The sequence below is a fragment of the Pezoporus occidentalis genome, unplaced genomic scaffold (assembly GCF_034315485.1).
Source record: "Pezoporus occidentalis ecotype Australia unplaced genomic scaffold, CSIRO_AGI_Poc_V1 ctg205, whole genome shotgun sequence".
Taxonomy (NCBI): Eukaryota; Metazoa; Chordata; class Aves; order Psittaciformes; family Psittacidae; genus Pezoporus; species Pezoporus occidentalis.
Genome location: NW_026913911.1, coordinates 1,074,122 through 1,086,373, shown reverse-complemented (window position 1 = coordinate 1,086,373; position 12,252 = coordinate 1,074,122). Strand labels below are relative to the sequence as shown.

The 12,252-nt window shown below is 48.9% G+C and overlaps 1 protein-coding gene across 2 annotated transcripts in view; it reads left to right on the top strand.

Annotated features, from left to right (window-relative positions):
- The window catches only part of SFXN5 (sideroflexin 5), a 90,827-nt gene that overhangs the window by 61,795 nt on the left and 16,780 nt on the right, over positions 1–12,252 (top strand). For both annotated transcript variants that reach the window (XM_062618895.1, XM_062618896.1), the window contains one exon: positions 8,956–9,073. In XM_062618895.1, the coding sequence (XP_062474879.1) occupies positions 8,956–9,073 (118 nt within the window). The remainder of the gene's footprint in view (positions 1–8,955; positions 9,074–12,252) is intronic.

Genomic DNA, 12,252 nt, shown 5'->3' with positions numbered 1-12,252 from the left:
TCATTGATATTTCTAAGCATCAAAGACTATATTTTGCTTATTAAAATGTTTGTGTTCCATCATTTTTGACCATTTTGGAAGTGTTATAGTGATGCTGTTATTTGAAAGCATCTTTCTGAGTCCCCATCAGTTTGCATAACCCTATTCCATAGGGTCAGGGTGAGCCAAAACTCCCTGAATTCAGTGGAGAAGTATCCCTAAGTTTTCAGTTCTCTCCTTAGCAAACATTAGAGCTGCCATATGGGGTCACACTAAAGGGTCTTGGCTTGTGTTCAGCCAGATAGGGAGTGTAGGGACTTGCTGACCGTGCACCACATCCAGACCACCTTGGCCACCTTTGGACTTGCTTAGGCCTTATTTGAACTCCTGTGGCTCGGACTTCCTCAGAAGAACATATCGTAGAATCATATATAACAACATGGTTTGGGTTGGAAAAGACCTTAAGGTAGATCATCCAGTTCCAACCTCCTGCCATGGGCAGGGACACCTTCTGCTGGAGCAGGTTGCTCAGTACTAGGAGAGTGGACAGGAAAGGGCAGGGTTATTATTTCATATCCAGTTATCTCCTATCAGAGTTCTTAATAGGAAACCCCCCAAACTGCCCTGTCCATTGGCCAGTCTCCCACCTTCCTTTCCAGCACCACCTCTTTCTCCTCTGCCCAGAGATGCTCTGAGCCTCTTTGGATCTATTGGATGCCTGTGGCTCTTTTAGGACACCCATCAGCAGCTCAGTCGGCATGAATGATCCATGAGGTGGGGATCACCTTTGCCAGCCTCTGGAGACTGATTAGTGCATTGAAAGATGGGGATGCTAAAGGGCTTGCTACCTTTGTCCTGACAGCCAAGCTGGAAGCACTCTCTAAACAAAGCTGTTGGTAATGGCTGCTCTAAAGCACTCCACTGACAATGTAAATAGCAATTAGTAGGGTTAGGGATTGACCCATAACTTTTTTAGCCTTGTTTATCCTTGTAGAAACACCCCTGGGCAATTTTCTCTCCTGAAGGGAAGGGTTGGAGCTGCTTCTGTAAAGTTGGGCACCGATTTTTAGCATCTGCATTTAAATATATAGATACAGTGTGGTATCCATCCAGCACCTAAGTGTCAGTTCCTCCCATGGCCTGGATGTGGGGAGAAACAGGGCATCAAACTCTGTCTTGGGAGCTGTAAAGTAAGTTCTTTCAGCTCTTTGGAGCCAAAACACACTGTTTTCCCTCTCTTTTCCAAAGGGACTGTGGTGGTTCCTTGCAGCAGGGCACAGTCTTGGTAACACCTTCTGCTGTCTGGAGATGGCTGCTGTTGACACACAAGGAGCAGGGGTAGATTCCAACCTGGCCTTGAGCACTGCCAGGGATGGGGCAGCCACAGCTTCTCTGGGCACCCTGTGCCAGCGCCTCAGCACCCTCCCAGGGAAGAGCTTCTGCCTAAGAGCTCATCTCAGTCTCCCCTCGGGCAGGTTCAAGCCATTCCCCTTGGCCTGTCCTTACAGGCCCTTGTCCCAAGCCCCTCTCCAGCTTTCCTGGAGCCCCTTTAGGCACTGGAGCTGCTCTAAGGTCTCCCTTTGGATTCCTGGAAGCCTGTGAGTGAGAAACAGCAGGGATAGGGAGTGGGGTGTAGTTTGGCCACGCAGCTGAAGCTGGTGGTACCGCTGTAGGACATGAAAGCATCCATCTGACGCGAAAAGCATCCCTTTCCATAGCTGAAGGATTCTCAGTCCGGGTCTCAACTCGTGTATCTTTTAAAGTGGTTACTGGAGGGCACAGGCAGGGGTGAAACCTCATTTTGGGAGAAAAACTTGGAGCATTTGGTGAAAAGTTTAACTTTTTTTTAGTTCAGTAGAATTCGAGTTAGCCCAGGGTGTTTTTCATGGGAGTCATAGCAAGGAATGCATTATCAACTTATTTATAGACATCCTTACAGTGTCTATAATGAGAAAGACGAGAGTGACGGCTTATTATTTGGAGATCTGGAATCAGAAGTGGCAATCTGGATCCTCTCCTAAGTCATTCCCACTTGGGGATGTGGGGAAGGAGGAGAGCGATTCTCCTGCCTTGCGCTGAGGCCGGGGTGGCTGTGGGTGCCAGCGCTGCACTCGGGGTGTGTGTGTGTGGGGGGAATTGCACTGCACCAGGAGCACCCTCCCTGCTCCCAGCAGCGGTTTTCCCACCCGTGGATAACTCCTTCCCTATGGGAAAAGTTTATTTTAAGTGGCCAGTTCCTGGTCGCCGTCTTTCCACTTGGATCCAGGTCTTTCCTCGCTCTCAGCCATCTCTCCATCTGCATGTTTTAACTCCCCCAGCTGCCTCTCTCGTCTCTTGTGCCATTTTTTTTTCAGCTCTCTTGGCTTCCCTCGTCTCTTTGCCTGCTGTGTATTTTAACTCCCAGGGCCGCCTTCTCTGCTCTCCAAGGAATTCAATGTTACCTCCCACTGCTGAGCTCCATTCTTTCCCCATGTTTCATGCATTTCCTGCTGCTTGGACGCTCTGTTGAAGCAGCTAACATATAGAATCCATGTTTATTTTGAGCCCGCATATGCCATGCAGGGAACACGGTGTCAGTTATTTTGTGCAGATGTATTCTCATTGAGGTTTTATAAATAATATCCCTGTTGGCAACTTTAATATGGAGAAATATTGGTTTTGCATCGTCTATGAGACGAAGACGACGTCTCTATGGGATGTAGCTGACTTTGGAGCAGACAATGGAAACTTCATTAGTTTCTGCCATATCACAGGGATATGGGGATGGCTACATCCACTGCATGAAGACCTCAGCAACCTGGTCTAGTTGAAGATGTTCCTGCTCATTACAGGGGGGTTGGACTAGATGAGCTTTGAAGGTCCCTTCCAACCCAAACCATTCTATGACTCTAAGTTGGACTTCTTGTCCCTCAGACTTTTCCCTTCATTTGGATGCTTCTGTGAATCCTTTTGTCTGGTGGTTATGGTGAAATCTGGGGTATGGGGCTGGTGTCTCCCAGCCATCATCCAAGATTTCTCCAGCAGTCTTTGTCCAGCTTCCAACTCCTTGCATCATTGAGCCCGTCTATGTGTCAACCATCCAGGTCTGTGTGTAAGTGTAATTTCAGGTTCCCCTGTAGGCTGAGCTCTGTGGTGGGAGAGCCCAAACCCAATGGTACTTGATCCGTGTGGTCTGCATAAGTGATGGACAAGTAGTGATGAGCAGTATCTGCTGTGGGCACATTGAGCTAATGGCAGTGGAGACTGAAGAACATAAGCTCTTCTTATCTCCTCATCCTAAAGTTTCTTCTCTGCCTCCCAGTACGAGCAGCCTCAAGGGGTCTGAAGCACAGCAGAAGGTCTGATGATGGGCTCCAACAGCTCATGTATATCAGGCTAGATGAGGCCCTAGAGCTGACTGTGTGGTGCTATGGAGGACAGATAAACCTGGAACTATTGACAATGGGCAAGAAAGAAGAGGTGAGCAGAATAGTTTTGCCCAGAAAAGAGGAGTGTTTCTACTCTTTCTTCATGTCCGTAGCATCCTGATCTTGTAGCAGAGCTGCCCCAGCATGTCAGCATCCTCATGCAGCAGTTGTTTTCGGGGCTGTTTTCCTGTAAAACTCATAAAATCGGGATGCTCCCAGGCTGGATCAACCATTACAGAGCTGCTCTGGCTTGGCTAAGTCGGTCTCACCATGACCAAAGGATAAACGAGCGCTCAGCCCGTGGCTTTGTGGTACTGGAAGGCTGTTTCCTTCCACTTAAACCATGGTTTCCACTGCGGAAAGGGGCATAGGGAAGAGGCCCTCCTGGACCTCCTTTTCCTGAGGGGATATTTCCCTTCTCCAGAGCATTTCCCACAGGTGCTTCTCCCGCTTGGAAGCACAAAGTGCCTCCGTCCGGCTGAAGCCTCGCTGAGGTTTGTTTAAACTCAAGCAGCTGCCAGCAGCGACACCTTAAACTGCTGTGGCTGTTTCCAGAGTAAACATTGAAACTGCTTCTTTAATGGTGTCAATCAAGCACTGAAATCCCCCCAACCACGCTCGCTTCGCAGCTGCTGTGTCCTCTGGAGGGGGCACTGGGGCTATAGCAAAGAGCGGGAGATGCTCCTTGGTGAGGACAAGCTGGCCGGGGCGGCAAACAGAGCTGCTGGTTGCTGGAAGAGCTCAGGATTCCCAAATTGACCCAAAATAAGTGGGAAAAGCTCAAAGAGACCCTCTGCAGAGAGCAGAGGGACCTGAGGGGCTCTCTGAAGAGGTGGGATATGGGGTGGGACAACCCCGAAGTTTGTTTGCACATCAGAGAGGGGTTTTGAAGGCACTGAGTTGCTCGGGATGCTTCGGGGCACCCCAAGCTTCATCTCCATCACTTTTCCTTACCCCGCCAGCATCGTCTTGCAATGTATGTATTAGCTTTGAACCTGTTTATAGCAAACACTACAGAAACCCCACAGAATCTGTCAGCTGGGAGACTTTGGTTAACTCCTGTCAGATTGAGTTTAGCATCTGACACCTCTTTCTAGACAAATACAGCTCTGGTTCACTGAACCCGATAACTCCTTTTGAGTGTGGCAACTGACTTCCATATGGAATAAATTACAGCACCTCTTGAAAAACGCCAGAGGCAGCTGCCAAATTATGCAAAATTGAAGCCACTAATGAACAATGTGATGAAAGTTGAATGAAGGTGTATTTACAAGCTCTACAACACACTGTCTCCGAGGAGCAGATGTACTGTCTGTACAAGTATGTGTTGTGTGGATATACCTACGTACATGCACACTCATGCATATGGAAATGTTATCCCGAAGGTCTAGCTGGTTTAGGTGTATCCCATAACAGGAAGTCTTCCATAGCATTAGTGAGCCACAGGCTTCCCAGTGTGTTGCTGCCTTTTTAATGTCTGTTAGGCACATTTTGTGAGGGTAAATTGCTGAAGGAATGGCCATAAAGGGGCTTTTGAAGGGGTAAAGAAACAAACCTTTAGGAAAAAGAGCTAAAAAGAGAGAGGAAGGAGAAAGCTGGGCCAGGCTGAGAGAGCTGGGCTGGGGCAGCCTGGACAAGAGAAGTCTCTGGAAGGGGAGACCTGAGAGCAGCTCCAGTGCCTGAAGGGGCTGCAGGAAAGCTGGAGAGGGGCTTGGGACAAGGGATGTAGGGACAGGCCAAGGGGAATGGCTTGAACCTGCCCGAGGGGAGACTGAGATGAGCTCTTAGGCAGAAGCTCTTCCCTGTGAGGGTGCTGAGGCGCTGGCACAGGGTGCCCAGAGAAGCTGTGGCTGCCCCATCCCTGGCAGTGTTCAAGGCCAGGTTGGACACAGGGGATTGGAGCAAGCTGCTCTAGTGGAAGGTGTCCCTGCCCGTGGCAGGGGTTGGAGCTGGAGGAGCTTTAAGGTCCCTTCCAACACAAACCAGGCTGGGATTAGATGAAGTATTGCAAAAATGCATGTTCTTTGCCATCCAAAAGTTGATGCATAAACATGGATCACTTACACGAGGAGACCACTGAGATCACTTACAGTAAGCAGACCACTGGTGCCAGAAATTTGGCTTCTAAAACTGGGAAGGATGAAACATCTGTATTATTGTCTTCCTGCAGATTCCCATTATGAGACCTTCTCTGGGTGCTAACTCTTCAGCCTTGTGTTGGTGCTTCAATCTGAGCACCAAGGTTTCATTCTCTAGGGCTTGGCCAGTCCTGTCCTGTGTACATGGGGACAGTCCGTAAGTTCATGAGTCCATGTTCTCATATGAAAGTAGCTTCAAGTACTTCTGCAGAATTACTGGTAGGGGAAGATGGTGTTTGCTCTTGTGAATAAAGCTGTCTGGTTTAGATGCCAACAGCAAAGTTGGGCTGTTGGGAGGAATCTAAAGGTCCGGATCTCCACCTCCCTGATCCAACCCTTTGTCAGAGCACCCAGGACAGCATTGTAAACTAATTCACTCTTCAGCAAATGGATATTAATGTTATTTATCTTTAATCTCCCAGAAAACTCTGCAATGAAACCCTTTGCAGACCTCTAATCATTCACTTCCAACGGGGGGCTTGATTGGGTTTTGATTGCAGCTGACAGCTAACAAAAGGCAGCATCCAATATTTAACGTCGTGTTCTTCTGCACAGGGAGAGCGAAGGCGCGAGGGCCAGAAGCAAACTGGACCTTTTGGCTAATTATGAATCATTTATTCTGAACCACACAAAATCCAGGCTCTGAAGCCCAATTAAGACATTACACCACATGTGTTAATTAATCCCCTCTCCTCTTTAAATCAAGCCATAACTCTTCTTAATTAAGAGCTTGGCCATTGTTATTTGAACTGGCCTGAGTCTGAAGCGCTCCTGGAAATCACACCTGGGGGCTGAACCTGGGATCAGTTTAAATTGGTTGAGGTTTGCCTTGGGTGATTATAAGGTCCCCAACAGGGCGGTAATTAAAGAGGGTGCAGCTTCCAAATTAAGATGTCAGGGGTGGTATAAGCAGTGACACTTTGGTTCTAAACTGTGCTCTAGGGGTGGATGCTGGTCATAGGATTTGCCCAGCGAGGGCTCTCATGGCTCACAACAGCTTAAGCAGGGGAATAAATCAGTTCCGAGAGTTACCCGTCAGCATCCCAGGGGCTGGTGATCACAGCTTATTGATGGCAATTCCCAAATGTTGCGTTTGTTAAAGAGCACAGAGCAAGGTAACCTGCTTGCCTGACTCAGACAAAATCCTTGTGGACTTCTGCAGGAGGCTTTTGGGTTAGAACATGCTCTGTGCAAAGCAGCTGAATACTGGAGAACAGAAGCTTGGCTTTCACAGCACAAATGGGTAGGATCAACTCCGTCTTGAGAGCTTATTAATGAGGAGCTGGGGTATTGGAGGAGTTAAGGCTCTGGATCTTGTTTCCCTTCCCCACTTCCCCCAAACCTTCTCAAGATGAAGACAGCTTTCAGCAAGCATTGCTAGCGAAGGGTGAAGAGTCTGAATGTTCAGACACACAGACACCGTGCAGCAGGGTAACAAGTTCCCACACATCAGCTGCTCCGTTAGAATCCATCAGGTGCATGTTTGTAGCCTGCAGTAAACGTGGAGTAGAAGGGGGCTGAGGTAATCTGGGGAGAGGTGCCTGCAGCACCACGTGTGCCAGAGCAGGCTGGTGGCTTGCCCTGGTGTGGGGAGGGCTCCTCGGCTTGGCGTTGGTGGGCACCTTGTGAAAGGTGCATGCTGCATTAGGAATGCGTTTCTGCATCCCTGGTGATGGTAACCACAGTGATGTTTAGCGGTTGGTGTAATCTGATTGTGCTTTCTGTGGCCAAAAGGGAGCTCCTGTGTTACCATCCCAGCGGAAACTAGCAGATCTTGGCCCGTTTTTGATGGCAGGACACTGTGAGGTGTCAGTATCCTTGAGATTGGAATCATAGAATCCCAGCCTGGTTTGTGTTGGAAGGGAGCTTAAAGCTCCTCCAGCTCCAACCCCTGCCACGGGCAGGGACCCCTTCCACTAGAGCAGCTTGCTCCAAGCCCCTGTGTCCAACCTGGCCTTGAACACTGCCAGGGATGGGGCAGCCACAGCTTCTCTGGGCACCCTGTGCCAGCGCCTCAGCACCCTCGCAGGGAAGAGCTTCTGCCTAAGAGCTCATCTCAGCCTCCCCTCGGGCAGGTTCAAGCCATTCCCCTTGGCCTGTCCCTACATCCCTTGTCCCAAGCCCCTCTCCAGGTTTCCTGCAGCCCCTTCAGGCACTGGAGCTGCTCTCAGGTCTCCCCTTCAGGAGCCTTCTCTTGTCCAGGCTGCCCCAGCCCAGCTCTCTCAGCCTGGCTCCAGAGCAGAGCTGCTCCAGCCCTCGCAGCATCTCCATGGCCTCCTCTGGCCTCGCTCCAACAGCTCCACGTCCCTCTTGTGCTGCTGCGCCAGAGCTGGATCAGGGCTGCAGGGGGGGTCTCCCCAGAGCACAGCAGAGGGGCAGGATCCCCTCCCTGAGCTGCTGCTCACGCTCTGGGGGTGCAGCCCAGCACATGGGGGGTTCTGGGCTCAAGCACTCACTGAAGCTGGGTCAGTGTTGGGCTTGGCACCCAATGTACCCAAGTCAGGATGGGGAGGGATGCACGCTGGGACTAAGGCCTTTGCTGATGACCCAGCACCAAGTCTGCTGGCTGTACATCACTAATGAACACTCAATATTCAAACCAAACTCACTATCAAGTTGTTGATTTCTGTTCCCAGCTGCTTCAGTTTGGTAGAGGAAAGTTGGCTGACAGGGTCCTTTTGGTGTAAACGGCTTCAGAACAAACCCATTACATGTTTCTCCTTAACTGTGGGAGGTTTTTTTATCCTGGGATATACTTAACATGCCACCTAAGTCAGCTAAATGTTGTCCCTGTCATTTGGTGTTAATGGCATCAGAAGGATCACTAATGGGTCATTATCAGAACCTAACCTTGCAGGTATCTGAAAGTGTTTGCTCTTAGCAACTCATAAATATCTCCTGGGGACAGCAGTGTTAAAACATCCTTATCACTGACTCCACAGAGCTTTGATTTTTAACAAATTAAGGTATTGTCAAGTTTGCTACCTTATTACCCCATTAACAGAGCTGTGTGCCTGTTCAGTACTGCTGCTGGTAGGGCCACAAAGTCCACATTATCTCTCCAGAACTTCATTTCCTTCTGTTCACTCAGTGTAGTCTCCAAAGCCTTAATGCAGGTGACACCTGCGTGTGGCAATATCACCTTCTGTGCCATTTACTCGAGGTCGAGATGGTTTGAAATGGGGGAAGCGTGTGCGAAACGATCCTGATTTAATGTAGGTTGGCGTGGGCTGTGGAGCCCCAGCGGATTTAAAAGCGCCATATGCAGGACTCAGGATCTTTTGTGGGTGAACTCATTGCTGACCTACTGAGAAGGAACCTAGACCAGTTAGAGAGTGACACCAGGGGGCCTGGTGGCCACCAGTGTCCATTGATGATGGCATGCCCTCATCTGGTCTATGAAATGGTCTAATGCAGCCTTTCCTTTGCAGAACATCACTCCTGAGGTCCCGTCCCCGGATGATTCTCCCGGTCCAAAGCCTTGTGTGCCTCGCGGCCTTTGGCCTGGCCCTCCCCTTGGCCATCAGTCTCTTCCCACAGATGTCTGAGGTCAGTAGAGTCTGGTCACTGCAGTGGGATATCTCAGGGGGGCTCAGCAATGCCACTGTGTGTTTGCCTCCTTGGATAATAGTCCCATTCCTATCAGGACTCCTCCGTGTTTGGATGAAGTTGGTTGCTGTCTTCTTTGCTTGAACAAGCACGGATTCACTTGGCAAGTGATGGTTATGTTAGTCCCTCCTGTTAGCACATTATGTGGACTAATATCACACAGCTTTTCCATGCCTCTAACCAGCGTTTGGACCATGTGGTGGGATGTACCTTCCAGGCAAACAGAGGAGGAAGTGAACAGAGTTTGTTCCACCCAGCAAATACACCTTTCACAGACAAGGGATGGTCATGGGTGATCCTCTGATCCTTCTTCCTTCCATTGCATCCACTGTTCTCCCACAAGGGTGACCTGCTCCAGGCCTCTCCCACATGGAGGACAAATCAAAACACGAGGGATCGGGGAGCAGAGGTTGCAATAAGGTGGAGGGTTTAAACACATGAAGATCATGTCCTGCCTGCTTGATCGCCAGTGTAGCACAGTGGGTATCCTGTCCCCCTTTAGTGATGCCCAGGTCAGAGCTGATCAGATCACAAGTGAAGGGATGTTGTTTTTTCTGATGGGTGACTCTGAGTCTCCAGCTGGGTTCATCCTGTCTTGTCTGGGGACAGGAGCTCAGTCAGAGCTGAGCTCCACGGGAGAGAGCGTGTTTCTGTTCACCCTCTCCCATCCCAGTGGCGTTTCCTCGGGGTTAACACAGTGAAAACAAGTCTTTGTCCATTAAGCAAAGAGCCTGGGATGTACATGTGATGTGGATGTGCTTTCCAGAGCTTCTTTTAGGGTTTCTGCCTTTTCCTCTACTAGCCTGGCTCTGGGAAGGCACAGCCTGGGGGTGAACAGAGGCAACAGAAGGGAAATCTACCCAAGTTAGCTCAATACATTGCTAAGGGGCATTTGTTTGTAAGCCATTCATTTTGACTGTTTGGAGCAGATAGATTTGCAGACTGTGTGTGTGTACCTTTACTGGGAGGGTCCCTATTACCAAGTGATAAAACCCCTATCAAACAGAGCAAAGGACTTTGCTGGAGCTCTGTCTGTGTCACCTTGAAGAGTTGATCAGTAATGGGTATGCCAGCCTCCACTGGGGAATTCATTTCACGGGTTTATCCATGACTTCTAGCCAGGGAATCTTGTTGTACACTTGTCTGCTAGACTGAAAAACCTGTTACAGATTTTCTGTTGTCCTTCTTAGCTATTTCCAGGCTGAGATAAAACTGTCCCTTCGTCTTCTCTTTAAGAGACGTAATATGTCTCAATCTTGGAGTCTCTTGCTAAAAGACGTGTTTTCTGAAGCTTTAATGATTCATATGGCTCTTCCTTAAACTTTTTCTAATTAGTCAACATCCTTTTTGGAGCCCTTCCATAAGAACCAGACACAGTATTCCAGTAAGAAGTTGCACAAGTACCAGTTGCAGGAGCAATGTGATTTGCCTGCTTGAATTCATACATCCACAGAAGCATGTTAGTCATTTTGGCGTGAGCTCAACCTTAGCTCCCTGTCCATCAGTTTTTTGCTGTGAGCCCAAGCTCTCCTCAAAGGTTTTAGTTATGAAAGACTGAGGAGTATTTGCAGGTCTCAAACCCGTTCAGGGTGCCTGGATTATGTCCAAAGTTTCTGTTGAAGGAGACCTGGGCATCGAGCATCGCTTGTAGAATGCTCTTATTCCAGGGAATGCTCCAGTTATTATGCTCCTATATCCAGGGAAAGGAGCTTCATTCAGCAGAAGGCTTTTCCTGGGAAATCTTCTTGCAAGATAATCAGGGAAGCAAGACCACGGGAGGTACAACCAACCTCATTTACCCCAGAGGGGCATTGCCACCATTCCCCCCCACATGGTGCCCCATGCCATAAGCACACACACTCTTTGTGCCCAGAGGGAATTCTGTGTTTGACCATAATATGATGCTCATTGACTTCTGTTCCACAGCACCGTGTGGTCCAGAGGTCTCAGTGACCTGGGCTCTTAATTCCTTACCACTTTCCCAGACTTGGTGTCATCTCGAGCCTTAAGCAGCCATCACTGGGTATTTTCTCCCTTCTTAACTGCTGATGTGTTGAGCCAAACCAAACCATTCATTCAACATAGACAGGAAACTCACCCTGCAATTCTGTTTTGGAATTCAGCATTTTGTCCACTTCCAATGTTTTCTGTAGGCATCGCTTCTCTGAAATAGGAAGTGTGTGCTAAGGAAATCAATGGGAATTATAGTTGTAGTACCAGAGTCTGAATTATTCAGAGTTCAGCACTTTGGGCTCTAGAAGAGTAGTAATTTGTTGCCTTAGTTTGTCTAAAACTGAAGCTCGGAAGGTCTTTTGGACTTTATATTTTAGCTTGATGGGTACCACGTAATTGATAATGTCTAGTATGTGATACCATAGCATGAAGAATTGTGTCGCTGCTAAGAGCTGAATGAATTCTAGCCCACGAGGAAAATGAAGGTCTGCCTTCCTTCAGAAGGATATTCAAATTGCAGGCATCAGGCACTGCTGAAACCACCCAGCATCACTTGAGAATGACCTTCTCCAGCAGATGAAATGCTATCTGCAGTGTAAACATGACTCAGTGCTGATTAGTAGATCAAACAGAATGAGGCTCCCTGCCCACGCCTCGTGTCAATGAAGAGAAACCAGTACCGCTGGTGGTGGAGCTCATAACCTACTGGGATCTCAGCTCTGCTCAACTGGAGGTAGCTCCACCTGCACAGCTGGACCTCACATCTGTCGATGCCAAGGACTCCAGAGCAGCTTGGTGTGAGCAGATTTCCAGTGGTCTTTGTGTTCATTACTTGCAATATGTTTGCAAGGCCAGGTTGGACACAGGGGCTTGGAGCAAGCTGCTCTAGTGGAAGGGGTCCCTGCCCATGGCAGGGGTTGGAGCTGGGTGAGCTTTAAGGTCCCTTCCAACACAAACCAGGCTGGGATTCTGGGATTACTGTGTGAGTGTGTGCATAAAGAGCATAAAGAGATCCTGCAAAATCTCATTGCTGGTGACTGTGGAGATGCTGAAGTGAGCAGAGCAAGTGATTTCTCTGAAACAATCTCTCCAGAGCCATTTCTTCACATTCTTGGATAGGAAATCTGAGTTTCCTTGCAAAGAGCATTTCTCAAAATGTGTGACTT